A 27,786-nucleotide genomic window follows, 5' to 3' on the forward strand; every position below is an offset into this window, starting at 1 on the left:
TACTGTATGACAAAAATTATGAGCCTTACAGTTTACAAGTTAAGCTTTCTCTTAATACCCGCCGAAATGCCCATATATTAACAGAGAAGCGAGTAGCAACTCACACAGTTTTACATAGCAATTTGTTTTACTCGTTGACCATAAAATATATAATCTATGTGTTTAAGATTCAGAATTTTGAAACGTATCAGCCTGAAAGGACGAGACTGCTCAGGAGAAAGAGCATCATGTTATCTTTTCCATTGCTCTGACAAAAAAAYGAAAAAAGAGAGAGAGAAGGAAAAGAAAAAATCCTACATAGCTTATATGATCAATGAACGTTAATCATAAAATAACGTGCATGTCATTTCAAACTTTAGCTTTTACTGGTTAATAATGGTTTCTAGGGATCAGCACAAGCAGATGGGCATCTTTACGTGCCGCTGCTGCAGAAAAGAGACCGGGCCAGATTCATTTGGATGATGCCAGTGTAGCTCCACCGACGCTGAAGGTGCTGCACAGAGTCCCACCACCTGGGGTTATCACCAGATGGTGCCCAGGGCTGACATTTATTCATATTTGTTCGTGGCAACGTAAGAGGCGAAGGTTTCCTATCTGGGGAAATTCAGTTGCTTAAGAGACACTTTAAGAAGTTTTGTATTTTCCCTTTTATAAAGGCAACAGTTTATACGTCTATCAAACTGAGATCAGTCAGTGGAAAAAAGAAACATCTTTGTACTTGGTGAAATACATAGGGTTAGAAAACATGCAAAAAGGTGTACAGAGAAACTTTAAAAGAGTGTTAGTTCAAAGAGTATGGACAAAATTCAGTCAAAAGGTGGGATGCAACATATCAAAAGTTCATTTCAAGAAAACAAAAAACTCTCTTTAAATATTGTTACTGTTTTGTATAAAAACGTAGAACTTAACAACATTCTTTCTTTTWAAAAATTAAAAATATATATATAGATATGTATAACAACAAGCAAGAAGACAAAACACATCAAAAATGGGAATTAAAAAAAAACTCTTCAAAAGAAGACAAGAAGTCAAAAAAAGAGGGGAGAAAAAAGATTGGCAGGGATCCTTGTCATGCAAATCAGTTTGGCGGCAAAAAATACCTTCATCTTCAGCACCGTCATTATCACCTAAATCATCTGYCTGTTTCTTTGTAAGGGGACCTAGGATTAAGAACGGAGAAAATGGAGGAAAAAAAAGACAATTCAAGAATATACAAGACTGAGGAAAAAAACAGTGAATATTATATTCCCGTGGATGTTTCAAGAAAAACATTTGCAGAGAGGGAAATCATMGTTTATAACCACCCCTTCCCTAGGGGGTATGGCTATTAGAAACATCTAGCACAAGAATCAAAGAGTGCCCAGTGCTTTATTGTATTTAAATGAAGAATCAAAGCTTTGTTTACTAAAAGCATACCCATGATAAACCATATTTATCCACTTAATTTAATTGTATTTTGTTATTAGAAATAGCAGAGACAAAGAGTGCCAAATTCTCTCTTGTGTTTGAGCGATAAGGTGGCTAATCAAGGTCTCAACAGTTGGTTAAAAGAAAGTTTTCCATGAATTGCTAATTCACATTTCTAAGTTCAACCATTTAAGCTCATGCTTTACAAAGATAAGCATACACTTTAGTTTTTTTCTTGGACACACTCATTACATTAATTTTAAATAGAATTGTGGTTTCCCTTAAAACCTTTGACTACCTGCTGAGATACTTGTAAGGAAATATGAAATATGTAAACTAGAAACAAGAGTGAAATCCTAGGCCAACTGAAGGCAATGATTTTGCTATTGATTTCAATGGGACTAGGGTTTCACCCAAAGTACACAAAAGTTGCACTGAGTATGGAATTTCAATTTTAGCTTGGGCAGGACAGACAATATCATAATTCATTATTTCTGTAAATGAATTGCAAGACAAAATTCTTTCATGCCCAGCACCTATATTATTAACAAGCATTAATAGGTTCATCATATTTTCCAATGGGAAGAATGCCTGCTCCTTTAGCAAGTAATAAAAATATACACCAGAAGGAAAGTCAAAGGTCATACTGAAAATATTTTTGTCAGATATTTTACACACTTACGCACAAATAAAAGACAGTTGAAACTCAGCATTATCTTTCCCTTTTTTTCAGAGCTTTCTCATTTCCATGACATTCTGTAATTTGCATGCAAAAAAGCAATCAGTACAAACACAGGACTAAGAAAAAAAAAAAAAGGCCAGCCAAGCATAGAGTAGAAAACAAGAACCTTCTCATGCATAAAATAACAATAGACAAACAACAACAACAAAAAGAGATGAACAGTATGTGTTGATATTTGCAGTAGATGTAGGCAAAGGCATGCATTAACTCTAAAGCACAATGAAGGAGTATTAAAACATTTGTATTTTAAAAGCTCTAGCTAATTCTGTTATTTTACAAGATATTAGTCATTCAACATCAAATGTAGAGTTTCTAAGCAGAATACTATGTATTTGGTGCATTAAAAAAAAAAATCAGAAGATGTTTGTACCAGGTACATGGATTTGAGAAACACAAATAACCCAGGCGGTATTGTGAGATTTTAACTGTAAATTTAGGAAGTGAACCATATTATTGAAAGCCACAGCTGAACACCTTAATTACTACATCAGTCAGGAGTGTAGTTTTAAACTCATTGTAAGTGCATAAAACTAGAATTACACATCAGAAATTAAACAAGAGTATTTTACAGTCACCACTGCAAACAATTGTTCTGTTTAGTACAGAACCTTGGTGGATGCAGTAACTTTTCCTAAAGGGAACGCTGAATGCAGTCGTTACAATATACGATAGCTGGCTAACGTGATCCTATCTGAATGCACATATTCAAATGACTTGCTGCCCATCATTCTCACACCATAGCAACTTTACTTCTGAAAAAGAATGCGTATAGCTAGAAAAGTAAAAGATGCATGCATAGTAATAACAATAATTTCATGGTGAATTTTCATCATAGTGTACAGGAAGAGAGCGATGTTAATATTCTACCATAGATAGCCAGACACAGCCAAAACTATATATTTATTTATATATTCATTTTAATGGACTCTTGATTTTTTTTTTTTAATCTCCAGAAGAGAACAAAGTAGCATCTGCAAAGGCAAATGGCATACACTTCTCTAAAGCAGCACAGAGGGACAATTTCTTTTCTAGCATAGAACCAAGAAAATTAAYGCTACGTATATTTTTCTAACAGACGGCCTGTGTGCCGTGTTTCGCCTAGGTCATAGTTCCAGATCTCAACAACAGTCATAGAGTGCATCAAACATCTCAGCRCAAATGGTTGATTCCATACCATACATAATTTACACTATGGTGAAGCATTACTGSAGGCAGCGCTTTAAAATAACCTGGGTAATTTTAGTATTCACATTCTTGTGGGTTTCTCTGAAATTCAGGGATTGAAYCATCTTCCCTATAATCACGCAGCAATATACATCATACACTGATACCTTTTGGCAAAGGGATATCCGAACTGTTTGCAAGCTGTCATAGATGAAGCATACTTTCTCACACARCTGTGCATCTGCTTTGCAGTAAGGGGGCCGCACTTGCCAGATGCCCTAAGCAGGAGGACTCATCCCTGATGGAGCTCCACAGCAGTCCCACCAGGCACCRTGCTAAGCGAGACATCAGTTGTGCCGTGAGTTTACTCCAACCTGCAAATATGACGGACCACGTTCCTTAAGTTTCAGCAACAGCTGAAATACCATAAACCAAATGCCTCGGGCCAATTTTTTAGCCCTGAATAACTGCTTCTTGGATTTACAGTGACTTACAAGGTCTAGAAACCAGAACACAGCTCAGTCCTCAAACCCAAGGTGCAAAACTACTTACTTACTAGCTATACCTTTCCTATACATACAGGTATGCTGTGAAACTTAATTTGTATTTGTAAATTCCTCTGCAATCCCTGGAAGAAACATTAGCTCAAGAATTAATGTGCTCGTGGCTGTCAAACAGCATCCGGAGCAGTATAACCTTAAGGTCTCAAAGCAGCGGCAGGGCTGTGAGTTCGGCTGTGCTGCACGCTTCATGTCCAGCCGCTGAAGAAGTTCTCCGAAATCACCGAAGTGGTATYAGAGCAGCTCTGCATTAGGCAGCTGAAACCCTGTTTCAGCAATAAATCTCATTCTAAACCAGTAAGAAATGGGTTTTGCTTCTGATTCTCCAGATAATAGACTTAATTGACTAAATATTATTGCTGTGTTTGCAGGATCATAAAGAAAGATTGAAGTCTTGAACCTTTACACAGGAATAAACATGCTGAAATCACTACTGAGTTAATAGAATAAAATTTTATGGAACTATCCAACAAAATGTAACATCRGTAACCTTCCTAAGTAAAAATAAATCAGGACTGGAATTGTGTAGCAGTTATAATTCTTGGTTATTTTCTGCAAGTTTGAACTAATATTCTACAAAATGTTTATGATTTTGGTAGATTAAATGTTTCCTTCAAATAGAATTACTTCTTCAGTCCTATCAGTTTATTCACTAGTCACTTGATTCTTTAGGGTTTTTCCCTAATTTTAAGATTCTTTTCAGGTACCTAATTTTGAAAATTCTGATCCTAAGACACAATGGACTAGAAAAAAAGGAGGGTATATATTTTTCAGAATTATGACTACCAAAAAGGTGTCTTTTGCCCACATTACTTTCCACTGTTGTTTCACTGTAGCTTCTCTTCACACTTGGTGAAGGTTCACTCTTTCCTTTTATTCTTTGACCATTACACCTACAAAAACAGGCATCCATTACAAAAAGATTGTTTTATCATCTTTAAGATACTAGCCTTCAAATAGATACATTGCTTTGTTGTGCTAGCTTAAATTTTAGCTAAAGTTTATACAATAAATAATTATTGAATATCAGCAGAGTAAGCAAGCACCATAATGTTAAAAAAGAAAAAAGGGGGAGAGGGGACTGAAGCCTCTAAAATGCTGATGCAAAGGTGGTTTACTTTATCAAGAGGCTCTGTAAGGTTTAATCTCCCATCATTGCTACATGCCTATAACTCTCATTAATGCTAATGGGAAAGTAGACCCCTATGTCAGCTGGAAAAGAAGGAAAAGYGATTACTGCATTTTACGGCTCCTAAACGCAATGAACAGCCTTACTATAAAACCTAGGGGAAAGCTGTGTGCCGGAGGAACTCCTTACGAACGCTTTACTCATTTAATTTGAAAACAGTTTTCACATTATTGAAAGTATTATTCAAATACTTACTCTGTTTGTACAGCAATTGATGCTAAGGAGGTAACAAAATGCATTTTTAACATCTCCATAACTGACCCCTTTATGCTTGTAGGTGGCTTTCCGAGCTCAGGAGGAGAGAAGTATCACACTTCTCGTTCAGCTAGCTGAAGAGTAATTATGTGCTCTGAAATAATTAAAGTCTAGCCGTATTAAYACTGTTTTTTATCTTTCTCTTTGATGCTGGACTAATGTACTTTAGCTCCCAAATACATTAAAGCCGATTATAAATTCTCTCTTTGTGGTCTCGATTCGGCAGAAATTATCTGTGACCTTTCGTAGCACGTGTGCRGGAGGCATGGAAGCTGTGGATGCCTTCAGCTTTTCGGCCTGGGAAACCTGTTCATCATTGAAAAAAAAGTCATACTGCAAGTTGACATCAGTGCAAATCCTCTAAATTTAATAAATGTGTGCTTATGTTTTCATTTATTGTTTTGGCCAAAATGTTCTCMTTTGGTAATGAAAAAAAGTGGGAAAGAAAAAGGACCTCTTACATTAGGTTAGGTAGACCCCATGGATCAAATAATTTAAAACAAATYGCCATACTAATAGTCATTCTTTGAGTTAAGTCATCTGTTCCGTAAAGGGAAAGAGGTGATTTTAAGGCAAAATACTGCAATAATACAGGTATTGGGATAATTCACTAAATTGGCTGCAATGCTATGGAATCTGTTGGTGCACATGTTAAGTACAATTATATATTTACCTTTAAACCTAGCTAAACCTCCACGCATCCATTGCTATTTCTTCTTTATTAGTTCAATTTTTGGCTGAGCATTAAAGCAAAATTACCTTTYTAGGCACTACCTTTTGAGGTTCAGATACAAAATAACCAATCCCTTGTTATTTTAATGATCATTTCTATGCAAAATAGACTCTCTAGTTAGAAAAATCTGTGCCGAATTATCAATCTAGCAGATGTCAGCTGAGACACAATAACATGTTTTACCTATTCCATGTCTAATTAAAATAAAAAAAGTAATGATGAGTTATAATTAACAATCTTCAGACCTCAGCACTGTCAGTGGAGAGAATTCTAAAATCAAAATCTTACATGTTGAAATTAAAATGTAACTGTGTAACRGTTTCTCTTATAAATGTAATGACAAATTAGAAAGATACAGCACAATAGTCATCTGATGAATAATTTTATAAAATCATCCTCTTTCATTTAAAAATTAGAAAGTTGTCAGAAAGAAAGGAGCTAGAACTCCTTATGGCGGAGAGACGCAGAAGGTACGAACGGCAGCTAGGTCTTAAGCTCAGAAAAATACCTCTATAATCGTACTTTGTTGCTATAGACAAAACCRTCTACTTCATGTTTTTCTTTATTTATATTTTTCCCTTCCTGGCTTGCTTTCAGCACGTGCCTGGGTCTTTCCTTGTTACTTCTGCCCTGTAACGYCGCTCGAGCTGCGCGGGACTCCCGGCTGCGTGGGCGAGCGAGCGGCGGGCGCATCGGGGCCCCGCTACGGAGCTGCCGGCTTCCTGGGCGGATTCGCACGCGCGACCGCGCTGGCGCCGGAGGAGCCGCTCCGACGCTCCGGCCGCGTCTCTCCCCTTGCTCCCGCCGGAGCCGGTCCTGAACCTCCTCCTCACCCCGGCTTGATCTCGATTCCTCGCAAACCCAAGGGAGCTTCCTCACTAAACGCCAGATTTACAGGATTTAAACGAGATCCAAACCAGAGCGTGGCTAGGGCTTCGCTCCTCCGCCCCCTGCGGCGTGCCGGCGGCTGGACCGGGCACGCGGCGAAGCAGGCGGGACGCGGACCGAGCGCASGGCGTCCCGGCGCTCAATCGACGGGCTAAATCTGCTACGACGAAGACGGATCCGCGGACGTTAACAGACCTGCTCCTGCTTGCACCTCGGCCACGAGGCCAGCCCAGGCGTCAAGGTTAAGCGGGACTGAGTGTGCCGAACTTCTGTCTGGCAGAACTTCCCACAGCTATTCAGTGGGTAAATCTAATCGATAAATAAGATTTCACTCTCTTGAACGTACTATCGGGGAGCTATGATCAAATTATTTTTTCTCTTTATAAATGCATTACCTTGTAGTTTATTTACGTACATAAAAACAAAATGCTAAATTCATGTTCTGCAATTCTCACAGTCAAAATGCTTCCTATTTTTGAAGGAAAATATGGACTCTTTTTAGGCTACATGCCTAAAAAGTGATTGTATTTAGCTCGTGCACCAGAACTGYGGACTTGTACTTTAAAGGTCCAAACTTCAAATTCCAAAGGGAAGATTTGTGACTGATATCTATCTATCAACACGAATCTGCACTTTCTTTCCAAAGGTCTCTACACGGCCGCTGTAATAGCGATGCAAGTTCAGAYGCAGCAAGCGAAGGATGCTTATACAGCATAAGAGTATATAAAGAGACACTAACAACTGATAAAACCACCAYCAATTTAGGTAAAACTGGTAAAGTTTGGGCTCTTTGCTGCTGTTTTTGCGTTGTTTTTTGCATTTTTTTTTCAGATGCAAGTAGGAAGCTCATCAACAACAGTACGTTGGGAGAATGCATTCTCCACTACTACTTGCCTCAAATACCAAAATATGATTAAAACCACACTTAAAACACTAGTCTTATTTTATTTTTATTTCATTATCTCCTCCTGTTCTCAGACATGAAAGGGAAGGGATTTAGCCCGAATCAATGATTTGTCGAATAAACGTAACCTCCGTTACGTTTCCATCTCCGGGAGGGAGKAAGCAGTCCGGAACAGCCTTGTCGGGCCAGGATAACTGCGGGATCCTTGCACAGGCGACACATTTGCTAGGGACAAGTGTTGTCAGTCTTCCCTCTGCTGCAAAAGCCTTATCCCCGACTAATTCTATTAACTGCAGAGGCTGTGGTTGCAACAGCTATATAGTTTGTTTACGGCACAGCTGAGCGTACAGTGCAGCTCTCCTGAGACCCAGTTTCATATCCTAAATAGAGAAAAATGCTCTTCATGTAACCATGTAATTGAACACCGCAGAGAAAATCAAGTTAATTGTGCATAATATTTTCACATAGAATTCAGAACGAAATAAGTTCTCCTGCCCTTTCCCCAACGTGCTTCATGTCATCYGGCCTCAAGCCAAGTGCTTTTGAGCTCTATATAACGCATTGTACCACTGTTACCTGTGCAGTATTTAGAAATCCAGTTTCTCTTATGCGTTCATAAAAAAATATGCAAACTGAAAGGTTTGTCTTCAGCAGTGGAGAGAATTTCCCAGTAATCTAATGATGACTCTAGCACCTAAGACACAAAGTTTCCTTGTTCTTGCTCTCCTATCCAGTTTTGTCTCAGGTGAGCTCAAGGCAGTGCTGAAACTTCGAAATCTGATACTCTACTTCTCTTCTATCTACTTGCATATGCTAAAACATTTCTGAACATCCAACAAATTTCTTCCAGGAATGTAAATGTGGATGCTTTTCTTTCTGTTATATATTGCTATAGATACAGGTAGAATCTCAAATCTTCCTGTCTCATTTTAACGCAGATATGTTTTTCCTACAGATTTGAAGCTTTGAGCATTACTGAAATATAAACTGAAATGCATAAAAATAATTAAAAAATAMCAATATGCATAACCTAGTGTTCATAACTACAGTCTTTCAATTTTTTCTGGATCTTAAAAAAAGTAAAGATACTTCAACTCAARTGTTTCTTCACTATCCAAAGCTTTCAAGGCTTCCTTAAAAGATGCTTTAACTGCTGACCAGTTTTTAGAAACTTCCTTATATCTGCTCTCATGACCACACCCTTCGACACAATCAAAGTGCACAGCTCTGAGAACCAGTGATGGGAGAACTGAAGGGCGAGCRCTTATTTAAGAAGCTGTAAAAAGAAAAGTGCTATTTTCCTTGCCTCACATATTTTCTTATGTTTACTTACTGTATTTTCAGAAGAGCTTAATTTTATGCAGGAAAACTCAAAATACCTCTGCAAGGGAGCAGTCACAAAACAAGAACAATACAACCAGCACTTGAAGACTAGCAGGATCAAATACTCGTCATAAAAAAAATTATTTTCATTTGACATGTTTTCAATAGCAGCATAGCTCTTGTTTTGAAACTACAGTTGACTTGTTCTGCATGCAATGTTAAGGATTCCCAAACGGATAGATGAAGTCCTTACACCGAACGAAGCAGGAGGGGCAATCAGCACATCACTTCTACCACAGCAGAAGTCGCAGACAAGAGGTGATACCTGGGACCGTATATTTACACGTTAACCTACGGCAGGCTCCGATATAAGGACAGAAGGCTYGAAACTCTCGCAGTAGTTTGAAACTTTCCCTTCCGGCTCTCTATTTAATAATTGATTATCTTACGACAAAAGTTGGTAAACAGGAAATGATCAATAAAAAAAAAAAATACATTTACAAAATGTCAAGCCTGAGTCCACAATATATTACTTAGAAAGGCATAGCAAATTTAAGAGCAAAATGTCAGAGCAGCCCTTGCTTCCGCTTTCACAGAAGTCGTCAAAGTGACAGTTGACAGTTTAGGGATAATATAACATTTCTAATTCTTTATCTGCTGCCAATGACAATATGCTCCAGAGSAAAGCGGCACAATGCACACCAGATAAAAGCACACGGCTTCTCMGCATTTGACAAAAGCTATTCTCACTTCAATTTTTTTCTTTTTTTTTTCCTCACCCCCCCCCCCAAAAGTCTACTTATGATCATGGTAGTGACACAGTTCCAGGATTTTTATAACGAGATATCTTGCTTTTCTTAAGGCCAATCCTAACTGGCTAAAATATACTTTAATATCCTAATACAAACAGTGCRAACAAGTTGGCCTACGGTTTCATTCATAGGTCCCTCTGATAATAAAACCAATAATTAAGTAAGGCATTTCATAACAGCTACACATACCACATCATTAAGTTAGGGACTTGATTGCTTAATATCTTTAGCAATAATTTATGGCCTATGTCCTTGATACATCTAGAATATTTCCTGTTTTGAGAGTAAACAAATTTACAGAGGTGTTTCTGAAAATAAGGAAGAAAACAGTCCTTGTGACCCTTTCTCAAGRCAAAGTTAGAGGAAGAATACTCCTGACGAGCCAAGCTCCATCTCGGTGAGCAGAGAAAACACCTACAGCAAGCAGGGCAAACTCCTGGCAACAGAAAGATATTTAGACCGTCAAAGCACCAAAAGGCAGGGAAAGCGGGAGCCGGCGCCCGGGGGCAGCGGAGGGGCTGCCGACGCTCACGGCCCCACCAGCCCAGCAGGCTCGGTCTGCCCCTCACCGCGGGATCAGCGCGTGCGAACGGCCGATACGGCCGCAGAGGTCGCAGAGCAGGAACGCAAAATTTTCAAGTTACAGTTTTCTTTTAAAAAAATATCGGTTCGGTAGCATTGTGGAATCAATGAAGCTTTGGTAAAATTAGATGAATTCATTTTGGCTCTTCAGGCATGGGATTATTAACTAAGATGCAATCGTATAGTAAGTATTTAATTTCCATAAYGGGAACAACCTCATTAACCTCAGTGGATTCTTACTTTTACCTTCTGCCTTCAGATACAGATGTAACCATGAGGGTATATGCTAAATGTATATTATTTTGTGATTTATATGCAGCAGAAAGTTTTAGAAATATATATGGTCATAGATGACTTCTACTTTCTTTGCTAAATTGAGAGTTGTARTTCTCTTTCTTCTAGGATTTTCTGTGCATAATTTGGATGTATAGGACAAAGACTGGATGCAGAAAAAGTACTTGGAAAGCAAAAGAATAGGATCCTATTACTCATAGTAACTCCCTATAATAAAATGTGGTTTATTTTTCTTTTATTGSTGAAACTAAGTTTCCTGGAAAACATGCTGGTCATCTTTACAAAACATTTTTATAGATTAGTGCTATTCTTTTATCACTGTTGTTAAGTGATCTTACACTTTTTTTTTTGAAATAATRTTTATAGATGTAATCAGACTCCCATACAGAGAAAGCTCAGAACTCCCCAAAATACTAACCTATGTTGCAATTACATAAATCACCCTTTGCACTGTCACAATTAACGTGCCATTCCCTGGGCCAACATCTTGCTCTGGTACGACTGATGAAAGTAAGTACTTAATTCCRTAACGTGATAGAGTCAGACTGCACTAGCACTTCATTTCTGATCTAAGCTCCACAGTGGGATATCTAATGAAAGAGCTAGAAGTTTGCAAATTATCTGCTTAAAGCCAGAAAGACACCTAAATGCAGGTGCCCACATGCGAGCTAGGTGTCTAAAACCCCTCCGTGCACAAGCACCACGCAGGTAATACGGTCGGCGTCGGCATCAGAGCGCTCTGTGCTAGCCCAGCGCAGACCCTGAACGTTAGGGACTACATCTCGCACGGCCGGGGCAGCTCAGAGAGCAGGCTCGCGTGCAGGCAGCCCCCGGCTCGCTCCTGCGTCTAGGTGTCTTACTCTGGAGCGGAATACCACCGCACAGGGCAGTCAGAGACAGGAGAAAAAAAAATGCACATCCCTAACATGAAACCCAGTAAGATTTTCAATTTCGTTTCTCGACACAATCATATCTTCAAGCTTGTTCTTGTTTTTTCCCCAAACAGCTTATCTCTTCTCTTGTAATCATCATCTTAGAACAAACAACTCACTCTCTTGCTTTAGCTTGGCAGGTTAGTCTCAGCTTAACTGCTTCAAAACTCAACCGGTTGCATCTTTTTTAACCATAAATCAGGAGTACAAATATCGAATGCAATAAAGACCTTCTTGCAGTTCTACCTTTTTTTGTAGAATATAAAGTCTTCTTGGGCCTCATTTATGTTTCCAGATATGCATTTAGCAACTACCAGCCTGTAAGTTACTTCAGGACCGCAGGAAAACTGAAGCAAAATGTTTTCTCTTCTGGTAAGTCACCTGAAAGCCTACCTGCAAACTGACAGGCAGGTGATGTGATGAATACAAGGACCTCCAAATAATTGTGCAGATAATAAGAATAAATAGGGTGCTTATCTGATTTTTAAAACTAGCAAATTTGTTGTTGATTTCTGCATTGAATTTGTTTCATGCAGACAGGAAGAACTGGGTTTATAAACTCTCATTAAAGGGAACGCATTATATAGCATTATGTCTATATAATAAGTCAAATATACTATTGTCTTGAACATTAGTGCACATGTTATTGAAAGCACAGATGGAGGATTCAAATACGTACTTGTCGTATGCAAAATTCACTGAACCTTTAAAATCTTCCAACTAGTTTCATCTGTCATATCTGTTATGTCAAATAATAAACTGCAGAGTCTATTTTGGGTCTCAAGCTTGAGTTACAGGCTCCTAAGATCTTCTCCCCAAAATCAACAAAAAACAGTGAAGTTCTGACATCCCTTTTTCATTACTGTGACCAATGAATACAGAACAAAATGTCTAGAAACCCTTAGGTAGCAACAGTTTACAGTTCTGTTATTACAACCATTTGCTCAGGCTAAAAAATTATTAGATACCTCGTTGCTAAAATTTCTCACTTGAAAAAAAAGTTCCAATCTCCTTTAGCTAAAAATTTACTTCAATGTTTCATCTTAACTTGGAATTTCAATTTTCTTAAAAAGAAAATTATATATTTATCAGTCCACAGCTGTCTGGAAAGTACATATTTGATATGCATACAGTACTAATTTGGAAAATGAATATCATTTACTTGATGAGTCACAACGAACGTCTGTCTGTAAGTATATATCTAAGTTCATTAGTAGGGACTAGTCCTGCAAGCTGAGTTTCACGGAAATCATCCTTAAAGCACACGAACAGCTCCCCTGGAGAACYGGTGCCAACGCTCGCAGCTCCCGTCTTCCTCACTCCTCTTCCTCACTACTTTCWTGCTTTTGGCAGATGGAGTCCAGAAGCGAGATACAGAGCCAASAGTGCAAATATTGAATGAAATAGAGCCTTTCTCACAGTTTTACCTATTTTGCAGACTACAACCCCGTGGCATGCGCACTGACAGCCTCCTCCGGAGGAGGAAATGGCATCTCCATTAAAGCCAGACACCTCGGCACGGGCTCAACCACCAGCTGTGGGAACGGCTCTGGCGCCTGCAGATACTGGTGGTTGTCAACAGTCTTTGGGCTTCCTCGATTCCAGTGTGAGCGAAGGAGGACATTCTGCACGAAGACATCCTCCAGCTAAAGTAATTTTCCCTAACAAAGCTCTTTGAATAATTAACACAGCGCGTTGCCAGAAACACAACATTTCAAGCTCAAATCTGCAAACATATCAGTTGATAACGTTTATTTAAGCTAATCAAATGAACTCTCATTAGGTGACTAACAGAGAATAGGAAAAGAAGTTGAGGCTGTAATTAAAGGCAAATCTCAGCTCCTAAAAACGCACTAGACAGAACAGTGACGCCACACTAAGCCATAAYGAKCACAAACTTGTTTCTTATTTGCCAATATAACAAGCTGAAATGTTGAAAATAAAGAGAAAATGCATACGCCAACTGCAAGCGGCTTTTGAACCTACTGACTTTTACCATTTTCTTTAATTTATAAAGAAAAGTGAAACTTTTCAAAATAGTACAATTATCATTGCTCAGAGAAATGGCTCCTTTGAGCCCTTCTCATAGAAAGTAAGGTAACGAAACAAAAATCACTTCACGCGCCTAAGCACGAGAGATGTGGTCAAAACTGGAAATCAAGGCGATGGCAATAATCTGGAAAAGCATTTGAGCACTTGAGTAGCTTCAAATCCATGAGTAGCTCCTTTGAGTAGCTCTGGATTCATCCCACTATAGTGAATGGGATCTTCAAAAGATATTTATTCCGAGGGAATTCAGAGGAGTCTCGGAGTGTGCTTTGAGGAGGAGGAGATTTTCTGCAGATAGCTGCTGGCTGATTGTTTTTAATTATTAACTTAACAACGCTGATGCCTTTCAATTAGATTGCTAACTATATGTTATGGTGCCTAAAGCTTTATGTAGAATTTTCTGAAACATAAATGTAATTAATGCTGTAAGAATTAYTCACATCTCAACCGTGCCATTTTTACCTAAATATTTTGCAGGACCAGGGGAAGTGTGCAGCAGCAGAATGCCAGATAACGAAGGAAAAAACATCCACAACAGCTAGTTTAACTTCAGGACATCCTAACAGACATAAATTAGCATGTTGCAAGTTTTATAAAATCATTCGTCCTTCCGTTTTTCAGYGGTGTGATACTATAGTAAGCTCTTTMAATATGTAAATGTGAGAATAAAATCACCATCATAATTAACACATTAAAAATGCCTACATCTAGCAGTAAGTAAATTAGTCAAAGGCTTAATTAGTATCTGTGAAAGGGAAACTTGTTACTTCAGCAAAATCTGAAATCTGTTCTCTTTTTTTAAAAGGTAAAAACCACACTAAGGTGACTCTCAGAAACGTGCCGCAGATTCTGCTTCCTCACTTGCTAATAGTAATGACTCATGTCATCAAGGAGAACTGCAGAATTTTYAGTGAAGGTTTATGTTTTGTCTGATGATCGCATCTGAAAACGCGCGAGGCAGCCAGCTATTGTATCAAAACCTCAACACTATATGACGGCACCTACAGTACAGATTTTATTTTAAACTGTAGAGCCATTTTAGTAAACCGTGACTCCCTGGTTATGCGAAACGCCTCCAAATGACTGAATGCAAATACAGCATTTTCTAAAAAAGCAAATAAAGCCAGAAAGCGAGGACAAGACCCATATTAAAAAAAAAAAAAAAAAAAAAGTTGCAGTTACGCTCTACTTTACAAGCCTAAGGAGGGGAACGTAAGTGGTTTACAAGCCTTGGTAGCCTTTTCAAAAGGGATGAGTTGCTGTTTCACCATCTTTCCTGAAACACGCACAGACCCTAGGTCAGCATTTTGCCATTAAAAATAACTAGTTTACATGGCTGTCATAGCTGTCTGAGATCTTTTTAGAAATATCACAGGCACTCATACAAATATATAAAGCATTTTTCAGAAGCAGCTGCAGCATTTTATTTTTGGAAGAGTTAAAGGATAAGAGTAACTTTAGATGTAGGCTTCATTTGGCTTTTGAGGATGAAAGGGATTAATGGAGGGCGACAAGAGGAGTAARGAGGAAGAGATGAAAATAAAAGGATGTTTGCAGAGGAGAGTGGTTTGGATGAGGCTTATCCCTTCCCTAGGCAGTGGTGCAAGGTCTACAGGGGAAAAGAGGGATTGACTTCTCCTTGCTGCATGTCTCCTACAGTTATTCCAACAGAAGGATAAGCAAGGTTAAAATGGGATTTTCCTATCCCCTTTGTTAAGGGTAAGACTAAGGCTCTGATGTCCTTTACATAGAATTTGATTTAGTGTAAAGGGAGAACCTCCTTCAGGCTAAGAGGGACCAGAGAAGCTCCACACATTCCTGATCTTCTGGTCTTATTAGAGGATTATTTGAAAGAAAGCTGAGGAATGTATGCCATGCCGTCATGTGCCGTTTTCTCAGAAGAGGGAAAAAAAGATAGACACACACACACACTTTATATATATATGTGTGTATATATATATATATATATATATATATGTATGTATGTGTATATACATATGTGTGTGTGTATATATGAAAATAAATACATATATATAATATTTTATATATATATATATATATAAAAGACTGCCAATATATCCTGAGAATCTTATACTGAAACATTGAACTGAACTCCTGAAAATGTAAATGATTACAGAGAAAACTATGACAACTGCCTACCAGGTGCACAGAACAGCAAAATGTTTCCTCATCAAGAACATGTTGCCTTATGCATTTTTTCGATGTTATTAGGAGGCACAGCACAGCCTTTAAGTGCAGGAATGACTTTGGAATCCTTGCTGATATTTGAAAACAAGAATGAAACATGTTCTAGAGACATCACAACGTCTAGAGATACTGTAGAAAATCCTATGGGACTGGAAAGCCTGACCTGCTAATGCAGATCTTTGCACAGATCAGGGCAGCAGCCGATGCAAGTTCCCCTGCTCTTCTGCTGTGCAGGCAACAGAAGAGATTCCACGCTTGCAAGAGCACAGCCCATTACCCCATGAATATTTGATAACATATTAATATATATGGTTTTGAAAACATTTGTGCTTTGCAAACACAGCACACAGAGCATTGCAAAAAACAAGGGTTTTTAAAAACCTGCATTTAAATTCATTTATAATAGAAAGCCTTTTCTTAAAAATATCAAGCTATGCACTTTGTGAGTCATCACTCTAAATTTTGAAATRGAAATCAACTGAAAGCAATGCTGTACTTAATGTCAGTATATCTACATATAATGTCAAAGGCAGGAAAAAATCTTCTCTATAGAAATTTCAAAAATATTATACTTGAAGACCTATGTCTGTCATGTATTTTCTAAAGGGAGAAGAAATTTAACATTACCTGGCAGGTCCTGCTAAACATRTAATGAAATAATATTTGCAGTAATACATACATTTTGGCTCTAAGATTATAAGAAGTATAACTCAAAGATGCAAAATATGCAACAGATGGTAACTGAAATGATTCATTTCCTGYGAATGTAAGACATGATACTAAAATTAATTTTTGACTTTAGAAAACAGGAAATCGAACAGATATGTAACGGAGACAAGAAAATAAACAGATATGTCAGTGAACCGTTTGAGATCAAACCTCAGGTTGAGGCATGGTATGGCATTAATAGAGAAACAGGAGCACCTACTGCAGAAGCACTGTATTTAAAGACTGAACCTAGGCTTRACGTAAGGTGACAAACATTATTCTCCTGCACCATGGTCAGAAACCGGAGCTTTGTGCAGCTTGTAAAGGCTGAGCAGCAGGCCAAGCAAGTCAAAGCTTCAACTACTGTGCAAAGGCAACCTTAATTAGGCAAAGAAAGTCAAAGGTTCAACGACTGTGCAAAGTTAACCTCAACTGCAATTCACAGAGTTATATGGATCCACGGTCTTCTGGGACTTGAGTTGGAACCAACAGGGGAAATTTTAAGGGGCCTTTTGACCCTCACTTCTTTCCGCTTCCATCATTTATTGCATTTATTCCTCTTCTTACAACACTCATACGAGTATCTGAGTATTTCACATACATGAATGAATTTACAATCACAACTCACCAGTGAAGTAGAGATGTCTTTGCATTTCCATGCAAGTGGAAAACAAGTGAGTGATTAAATAGTTTGCTTGAGGTTGCATGAAAAGTCTGTGGCAGAACTGGTTTAAAAATATCTCGTCTCTCATCTCATTGCACATTCCTCCTCACCAATCCTGCACACACTGAGCACTGAGAAGCAGGTTGCATTTTATCCACCATCTGTCCAATTTGCCAAAAACCTTGAAGAAGGTTAATAGTGTGCTGCTTATTTCTAAACAGCTTTGCTAAGATGTGGAGATACTCTAGTGATCAGGTTTTGGTGGTCACATTTCTGGGGAAAATGACCAACATCTTTTTCTTCACCTTATCAGTATCTTAAGGCAACAGTTATTCCATAGTGTAGTATTTCTTATTCATGTTTCTGCTCAGTTGTTTCTTCCTAGGCCAGGCAACAGTATGCATCTTTTTTTAGTGATTTGTACTAAGCTTTGACATTTTCTGCATTTTTTGGTGACCTTGAGAAAAGTAACGCTACGATTAGCACAGAAATACAAGAATAGATCTCCACAAGAAACGACAGCCTAAATGGTTTCTTACGAAATCTAATAATTTAACTTCTCTATTATAAAGATTCTCAGAGCAAAATTAGTTTTTTACATCCACCAGAGGTGGATACCCTTTATCTCCTTTTCTGCTGTTAATTGCTTTCTTCCTGTGTGCGGCTTCATTTCTATGGATTTTTTTCTTTTTTTTTAAACAATTGTGGAAATACTGAAAAGACTCTGTTTCTTTTTCCTTTCTCCAAATGGAAAACTGYTAAAACTCTGGAAAAGTAAACATCCAAATGCTACTCATGCTGCTTCATCTCCCTTCAGAGTTCATAATAATGCTCTCCCACTTGGTTATTGTCACAACTACTCAGCACAGAGTAATTTCACTCTGTGGGAGTAAAACCAGTTAACACGGATAACCTCTGCTGCTGCGCACTGGGCAAGCACGGAAGATCTGCAGCCGTTAACATCCCTGTCGAGCCTTCTTCTGCAGGCATCAGGCAGGTGTACCGAGTGCACAGGCCTGCTGCTGACTTCGCTACAACCATGAACCAGACACATGTATTTTTTGCATTCTCACTTTTGTCCTCTATATGTATCATATTTTTTTCAAATAGATTTCCAGTCATTTAGCTATGACATAGTAAAGCAGTATCTTTTCCTTGGAGCTGCAGACTCCTTGGCTAAGACAAAGAGCAGAACATATTTGTCATCTGCTGCATCTTCCACCGGGGACAATACCGTGCATGCGTGTTGGTCTTGTGCCTGCGGTCTCGCAGATCGTTTCTATCTTTCATTTTGAGGAGCCTGCAGAGAATTTGTTCTGCTAAAAACTATAACTTAAGCTTAATATGTCAACCTTTCTGAGGAAAGAAAAGCATATCCCTAGAAAGCAGCCTGCAYCTGTATCTAAAGGAAAACTCTTCTACTCAGATGCACAGGCAGTGCTGATGCTACCATAGGTGGGACACTCGCCTCCCGTTCTCACTTGCCCCCAGGCCCCCACACTTCAGTCCTGGCAGGCTCTCTTCGCTAACATTTGCGGTCTTTTGGCAAAGCCTGAAAGAAGAAAGCTTTCATTTTCTCCAGCTAACTGGAGAAAGCGTACTGAATAAAAGACACCGATGGGGTATTTCATAAGGCTTGCTGAGGAGATGCATTAGTCATGTTTTTGAGCCACTATGTGCCACCACAGTGAAGAAAAATAAAAGTGAACCCTCCAGCTTTCCTGGAAATTAACTATGTGGAAAAAAGGAATGTTTCCAAAAGGAATGAATTTATCTTTTTTGTTTCCCGTACCCTGTCAAGGCAAGTTAAGCTGCTGCTACAGGGACTAATCATGAGCCCAGCATACTCCTTTCAAATATTGCAACTGACACTCATACCTGCTAAGGGTAAAACTCCTCTGAAATGTGCTGAAATGTCTGTCTTCAAGATCCTGTCATGCAAATCACCTTGCATTCTTCCTACACCTCGTCCTTCTATTTCCACGTCAATCCTTCCAGACTCCCTGCCGATCTCCTTTTTAAAGCATCTTACAAACATCTCTTATGTTCTGAGTAAAAGCCTTACTTCCAGTTTAGAAGAAAATTCTACTAAAGTCAGGTTTTCTGCCAACCATCCTTCCAATATGCTTTTCCTCACTTGTTTTTAATCTGAATATTTTTCTGGCTGCAGCAGACAGCTCTTCTTCTTGTAGTCAATTACTTTTTATTTCTACRTCAACAGAGCCTTCTTATATCTCTATTTTCAGGGTCTTGGTGCAACACTGAGCCAGATCTCTACAAATTCATGATTTTGGTTCTGCCTTTTGGTCTCGGAGTCTTTGTTGTCACATCTCCCTCTTGGGGAATCTTTTTGATTACTCTTCATGTCCTGCTCTCCCTTTCAAAGTCCCACTCCTAAACCACATAATCCCACTATTGCAAGAGTTCACAGGAGAATTGTTTGCCACTTTACTTGCAAGGGTAAGTTCAGAGGGATAAGAAAAGGAATCAAGATATTGCAAATTAAATCCAGGTCTTTATCATTGCAGTTCAGAACACTTTATCCTGGTGATTAACGATTAACTTTCAATTCATCATTACAGTTGGTAAATGATCTTCAAACAAAAGGTCTCTATGGGGACCTCAACATTATATGACCACCTTTTTTAAAAAAAGTACTTATCCTTTAAGATGATTTTGAAAGTCCTTTCCAAGGATTTTTGAAAAGATGCATCTATGCTTTGTTTTGCATCTTTTAGGTGATTTTATATATCATCAAGAAGGAAGTATATATATTTTAAGGAATAAAGAAACTAAATGTTATGCTTGTTCTCTTAACTGTATCATAAAGTTGCTTCTGCTTTTCCTATAACAACTCCTTGTGATTTTAGAGCATATTTAGAGTTGCTTTTGATATCTCTGTCAAAAAGGCAGTGCAGAAACTTTCAAGGAGACCAAAACGTCAACTGATTACCAATACTGGCTGCCTAAAGGAAGAAAGAAACCTAACTATAAATTACCAGTCCTCTCATTTGATTTGTTTTCAACTTTATGAGCCAGATATTCAGCTTACAGAAGTCAGTTTCACTGAAGCTATTCCTAAAACAGTTAAAAAAAAAAAGTCCAAGTCCAGTTCYACTTGCTTAGTTTTCATCTATCCAAGTGCATCAAGCTTATARGATTTTTCCTCACTGCTGAGTTAAATGAGGCTCTTGCCTCAGTGCTCTCCATAACCATCTCCTACCACACAGCAAAACGCATGGGGGAACTACAGCACGCCTGTTGATCCCGCTGGTACATAATCCAACACCGCAGCGCTGCTTGCTGCAAGACAGTAATCCACACGCTTTGCGGCGATGAGGCAAGCTAAACCTCTCAGAACCAATAATCCTCTCGCAGCTATTCACAATTTCACCACGGTCCCCAAAAGACAAATTCTCCTGTGCTCATCTGACAAAGAAGAGCAGCCCATCTCGGCTTACTTGCTCTCTACAAGCCGCGAAGGTGACCCCTGACGCCCTGCGGGCACAAACGAGGGCTGGCAGGATCGGTGCAGAGGCCGGTGAGCAGAACACGTTCAAGGGCGGCTTTTCGATGCAGCTGCCAAGGCAGGAACTCGGGCCACGAGGCCAGTCACCAAAGCTCCCTTATTCAGGAGGCTCTTCCAAGGTAGACCAAAGTGCCAAGGGGGGCACGAGAGCATGCTGCTTCCTCGCTGAGCCCAAAAGGTTTCTAAATGCCCCTAAGCCTTGGAGATTAGAAACCCCATGAACCTCCTTCTGAATCACTAAAATCGTTGCTACGAGCAATTCGATGCCCTGGGACTCTCCCCAGCCGCACAGGGCGGTTCGAGGCAGGTACCTGAGAATATAACGCAAACAATACCAGTTTTGTGCAGTGAAAAAGTATCTATTCCATGAATAAGTTGGCTGCCCAGGATAGAAACATTTCCTTTGTAATTTCTGTGGTTAGAGATTCAGGTTCACGGCATAAATTTTACTAGGGAAACCTTTTGTCTGTCCTCTTGGTATTAAATTATCAGCCAGGCTTTTATTCAGTTGGTTCTTTCTTTCCCAGCACCTCACCAGAAATTCTTTGATGTATTGTTTACAAAATATTTAATTAAGAAATATATAACTTTAAATGCAAAGGCATAGTTCCCTCCAGCATACCCTCTACATATGAAAAAACAGAATCACTATGTAAAAATTCCACAATAAATTGAAACCATAATTGACAAAAAAAGAGTAATCTAAAACAGTATTTAGCAAGAAGCACTAAGAGCACCAAAACACCTAAGAAACTGCCAAGATAAGAAGCAAAAGCCTAACATCACACACASCAAACAGCTCCCACTCTGTAGGGCTCCCTGAGGCAATCAGCACCCACCAAGCAAAGCTCAASGTAGGCTTCATTTCAAAATTAATACCTTTGTGGGGAAAGTAGACCTATTATACAGGGGGCGGGCACGGTCCTGTACTGAAGAACAAAGGCACATATAACATTGCCAGCTCAGAAAGACATGATGTCTCTGTGATACCTCTGTTAAACCATGCAGGATTTTTTATACATGAACAAAAAGCTTCAGTTGGTTCAAAACGCTGCTATTTAATTCCTCTGTCGTACCCGCGCGTGGCAGTAAATCATCCCTCTCTTTCCTCCTCTACCCCRATTCCCCACAGAATATTCGGTCAAATTCAAGGTCTTGCTGTTACACTTCAAGGCTCTCCAAGGAACTGGTTTAAAATACCTGCGGGAGAGCCCCTCTCCACAGCAGTCCCGTCCCGTGAGAATAACGTTCCCCAGAAACTYTGAAGCTGTCAGCCTCAGCGATGACACTGACGATTAGAGGAGACAGGACTGYTGTCACAGAGGACTTCAGCTTGGGATCACCCCGCGGAGTTTGCAGTGACCATAAATGTAACGAGAAAGTAAAACTCACTTCTGCACCACAGCATTCATAAAGGTGGAAAAGAAGTAAAGGTAAAGGAAGGACAGTATTAGAAGAAGGCAGAGAGCAGAGAGAAATGAGATTAAAAAGCTATATAATCTCAAAAATTGTGGAAAATGTAACATAGTACTGATGTACTGCAGCTTCTGTTGCTGCTGCTCGGACCTATCAGTCCATCTTTCTTATCTCCCTGTGTCTGGCTATCACAGGACTCTTGCACAAAATCATTCAAGGATATTTTGTCCCATGTGTGCTGTAACACTGACCTGGAGAAGGCACAGTGCTGAATTAATAGATAAGCAAGAGATTTAGCTTCCATTTCCATCGATTTTAGAGACTTAAGTTAAAACCCTTTAGTTATTTGAAGGTTTCTTGCGTCTTAATGTTATTTATTCAAATACTTTTCAAGGATATAGCCTTCTACATGATAAAGGAACATGGCTCATTAACATGCAACATTACATTAATGAGCAGCATTGATTCTCATTGCTTSTTATAATGATAATGTGCATTAGGACTATTACGATAAATGTTACAGCAAACAGAGACAAGTATTTCCATCCTTGCTGAAACAGAAGTCAACGTGACATTTTTATTTGAATGAAGCATCAAACATGTTTCTTACTGGCCTTATACTCAYCAGAACAGCACTACTAAAACCAACAAGAGGCGCAAATATGGGACCAAACTATTAATAAAAGATTTTATCCATGTTCATTCAATTAATGAAAATCAGCTTCATTCTCTTACATTTAAAACAAAAAAAGATATTGATCGCATTCATGATGAAATGTTTTTCAAAATATCATTTCCCTTTTCAGATTAAGATGGTCCAAGGCTTCTGCCTAAAATTAGTTGTGTATTTTTTCTCATAGTGCTTGCAAAACCATACAAAACTGGACTTCAAGCCAATCTGTAAAGACAAGCATCCYACCGCTTAGAACTGTGTGCCCCGATGCATAATTCAAAGGTTATATTATACTGGGAACACTGCTGTCATGAAAGTAGGCATAAATTTCACAACGGTGAAACACCCTCTTCCACACGCTCCCCACAGCACCCCGGGGTGGTGCGAGTCAGCACGGATCTCCTGGAGGAGGCTAGAAGGTCCACAGCCGCCTCCTCAGACTTACTCGGGGGGTCCACACTGCTACATTCACTACATGACGCCACCACAACCGCGCAGGACCCCTCCCAGTAAAATATCCACCAGCTATTTTACAGCCTAGACCACTTCACAGTCAGCGTAAAGATACCCGAGGGTAAAGGCTCCTTAACGCAGTGCAGGCGAAGCGACGAATCGCTTGTGACACTCATCCCTTCATTCACATAGGATAAATACATAAGCTTATTACTATTCTTACTTACAATTCTATCCTATTGCCACAAAACAATGTGGAAATGTTTAAGGTCAGGAATATATTCAGTCATACTTCTTTCAGATGTCTTTATTCTAATAGAAATGAGCCACTGGTTAAAAAAAATAAAACTGTATGTGTGTGAATGTGCACGWGCATGTGTCTGCACGGGTAGTGCACAGGTACATAAATATACTTCTCCGTGATGTCTGTGCACTCGTGTGGCAGCAACTTATTTTACCTATACCACCAGATTTAYAGCAATCTAACCTCAAGCTCTCTCTCAGCAAGCGCTGGCACCAGCTGCAACCGTAACCCGGTCCCAGCAGAAGTTTGTCCCTTCATCTAGGACGATGAGGTAATATGACCGTGACATAGCATCTGACTTTACCAGGCTATTTTGTCTTTTTAAGAGGTATTCATTCAAGTCCTAAAACTTGACATSTGTGCTGTGATGCAAACTCTTCGGAGTTTTTGTGAAGCAAAGATATAAACTCATCTCAGCAGGCTTCAGAGACTCAAGATCTGAAAAATCAGTGAAGGTAATAAATGATACTAAACTACCTCACGCATGYTTCGGTTCTGAAACAGCTGGATTTGGACTTATTTGGTTAGATGTCATTTGAARATAGATCTGAGTTAGCTTACAACTATGTTCATTATAATATTTTATATCTTTTCCCTTAAGCTTTTCCCTCTAGCTCTGATCAAGCAAAAGTCTTGAGAGCAATACTTTCACACTATATTTGTGGCACTTTGGCACTTTTGGGCCCTAGATTGTTATGCAGTGTTAGACCCCAAGCAGAGATGAGAYGGGATCCAGAAATTGTCGGCGTAAGGTTACTCACCGTTACCAACGTGTTGTGGGAGCCCTGAGACTGCAGGAGATGCTTTCTACGTACGAAAGAGGAGGTCTGGAATCGCAGCAGTATTTCAGACAGGCASCTACAGTTTTGGATGCTCAGCTAAAACAAGGAGTGCGATGCCTCTAAGGATCAGATGTTAGAAGTGCAGTGTTTATAAATAGAGCTAATATCTTCTATCAGGCTTAGCAGGCCAGGTGCTACAAATATTTATAATCTATGGATACAAATACAAAAATTTATAATTTAGCATAATTGATTAATAACACTGAATTAAACTAAAAGAAAGTCTTTCAAACATCTACTTAGGGTGGAGTTTGCTGTTACCTTGACTGGCGGAAAGGACATCCATGCAAAATCATACCTGCTTTTTCCTACTACATGAGCTGATGGAAGAAATCATTGACTAGAATTGCCAACAAAATAAACTAGTMTTTTAGTGACTATATATCACTTCATAAACTTGCAAGGAAAAGAAGGAAAGAATGAAGAAATAAAGCAATGAACTAAAAAYGGTGGCTTTCATTTCCAAAATTATTTTCCTACTAGTCACGGATTTCTTTCTTTTTTTTATGACTCTATAACAGGAGAAGTTATGGTAAATTGATAGCAGTCACAAATCCTAAATACAGAGTCAAGCTTTGAAAAGCTATGCAGAATCAAACGAGCCCTCATTTCATTTTACCACATCACTAAAATTTCTCAATGGCCTCTTCTCTGCATATTTTATATGCTTTCTCCTTTTGCTTTTCTTTTTCTTAAATAAAGCAATACTTTCACTGCCATAGGAAAAAAATAAACAAGCCTTGAATGCTATTTATTAACTGCAAAGATCAAAAAGCTGATGCAATATAATAGGGTTGTAACTGTAACAACTGAATGCTACTGGAACAACTGTCTTATATGTTTGTCCTGATAAGAGTTCAACGAGCTGAAGTGCTGCAGATACAGAGTCTGAAGCTATTTAAAAAATAATCAGTAAATGAATTGATGCTTCAAGTATTTTCCATATAAATCTTATCCAGATGGTGAATGAACTGCACGTCAAGTTGTATTTGAATCTAAGGCAAAGTGTACCCCTTGCTRTTTGAATTAATATGAAAATAAATCTGCATATGATATCATTTTGACCATAAAGATCTTAGGCCATAACACGGTCATACAGTCTGTTCCTGCTTTTAACTCTCCCAGGCGTTTTCCCACCATACGCAGTACTGGAAGTAGACTGRATCATTTTGCTTTTCATTAGACATACATATGATTTTGTTTCATAGACAGTAAATTGTGAAATGTAGTTAACAGGGCTGGAAATAATAAGATRTTCTCCAGCTAAATGCTGAGTATCACCTTGCACATTCTAATCAATAGTGTTTCTTATAGCTGCTATGTTATGGGCATGAAGATTATCCACGTTACACAAGCAATCATGCTAACCACATCCTAGAATCGCTGTTAAAAATCAAAGCAACATGAAAACACATCAGATTTACCCATTACTTGCATTAGTATACAGTATATTTATCCCACACAAATGTTTGTTTGAGTATCTTTTATAGAATACTGTGACTGGCTGGGACTTCCCCCCCCCCCCCCAGACACTCTAAATGCCTTTCTTTGTCACAGGGTCTAATTTTCAGTAGTTAATTATAGTTGATGAAAACAAGTGTTTTTCCCAACCATTGTTTGAAAAGCTTTTTCACTATATACCCATCTCTGGCTGTGGTGACGACTGTAATTCCAGGCCTTTAGCACTAAAAAACACAAAGACAGCAAATTACAACATATACAGAAACACAGTACTCTGCACTTTGCAGACAACTGCTGTTGCCCTATACTTCCATGCAGTTAAAAAAAAAAAAAATCAAATTCTAGCTGCTCACTTTAGGCTAATTTAGCTCTTCAAACTCCAACTAACAGTCACCTGTCTGCCACTGCACTGCAGCGGGAGTCCACTAGGTTTTACTGACTGGGTAGAAAATTAAAATGCAATTACATCTGTTTAATTTTCTGAGTCATTTATAAATGCTATATTTAAAARAAAATGTCCTCAAATGTCCATGTGTTTCACTTAGAGGACCTCAACTCTCTACAGGCTGTAATAAACCAGAAATAAAGTGTCTGATGGAATATATTACTAGCACCACATTTCTTCAGTGAGAAGAGTGAAAGCTGAGACTCTGGAACAAAATCACACARGACCTAGCGACCGCCATAAAAACCTCAAACTCCTACTCAAAATACAAGGTAGCCTTAAACTATGAAGTCTCTTCAGGCATATAAGAGAGAACCACATGAACGCATTTAAAAAATAAATAATAAAACAAAGTAAAACATGTTACTGCATAACCAAATTCTGCTTTCTCAGGTAAGGAAGGGGAGAATACCRGCCAAACGTGACAGATGATAGTTGTTTTGCTGCATGTTTTTTTGTTTTGTTTTTTGTTTTAGAAGGAAATATTTTGGAGAAGAGGACAGTAGAGGAATCCCTGTAGAAGGGCACAACATCTAACGTAAAACAGCGGCTTTTGGGACGYGTTTAGCTGAGCCAAGTCAGCAGTCTTCCTAAAGCCGTGGCCTCTTTCCACGGGTCACGCGACCGCCCCCGCGAAGGCGGCGGGGCTCACCGCTTCGCGACGCCACCTGAACCCTCCCGAGCCAGCACGGAGGCACGGGGAGCTTCTGGACACGCGGCCGGGCGTTCCTGAACGGGGACGACTCAGTCAAGGCTGATGAGTCCTCGAGATAAGGGCAAGCAGCAAGCGGGAACAAACTCATCCATCACACCGTGGTGGGAAGGTGACGTCCGGGGAGGCCATTAAAGCGCTGGATAAAGCTGTGCCGTCCTCCCAACCCTCCCATGAATTCCGRCCTGTCAGAGGTTTTGCAGCCACGTAAGAAAAGGAACTCAAAATCGAGCTTTCTCTGGCCAGCGTTAGCTCACTGAATTATCTGGGCGACGCAGCTCGCCCAGGCGCGGCTAACAGCCTATCTCAGGACAGCAAATTTTCTCGGATGCYGTGAACACCGCAACTGCTGCCTGCAATGAGCTTTTATACGACACCCCTCAGCCCATCAAGCACCTAAATGTAAACTGTAATTAGGAAAATCTCTAAAATATCTGGCGAACATTTATGAATGCCCAATATGCTATAGAGGGAGTCTGTTGTAACGGACTCTGGCAGTTCTGAAATGCATAGCAAGCATCACCGTAAGTACTGTCA

The 27,786-nt window shown here is 39.2% G+C and overlaps 1 protein-coding gene across 8 annotated transcripts in view; it reads right to left on the bottom strand.

Annotated features, from left to right (window-relative positions):
- The window catches only part of NLGN1 (neuroligin 1), a 301,748-nt gene that overhangs the window by 202,039 nt on the left and 71,923 nt on the right, over window positions 1-27,786 (bottom strand). For 4 of the 8 annotated variants that reach the window (XM_085322271.1, XM_085322270.1, XM_085322279.1 and 1 more), the window contains one exon: window positions 1,101-1,160. The exons of the other annotated variants lie outside the window; for them this stretch is intronic. In XM_085322271.1, the coding sequence (XP_085178397.1) occupies window positions 1,101-1,160 (60 nt within the window). The remainder of the gene's footprint in view (window positions 1-1,100; window positions 1,161-27,786) is intronic. 8 annotated transcript variants of the gene reach the window in all.

The sequence above is a fragment of the Rhea americana genome, unplaced genomic scaffold, assembly GCF_003343005.1.
Source record: "Rhea americana isolate MKP2758 unplaced genomic scaffold, rheAme1 scaffold_76, whole genome shotgun sequence".
Taxonomy (NCBI): domain Eukaryota; kingdom Metazoa; phylum Chordata; class Aves; order Rheiformes; family Rheidae; genus Rhea; species Rhea americana.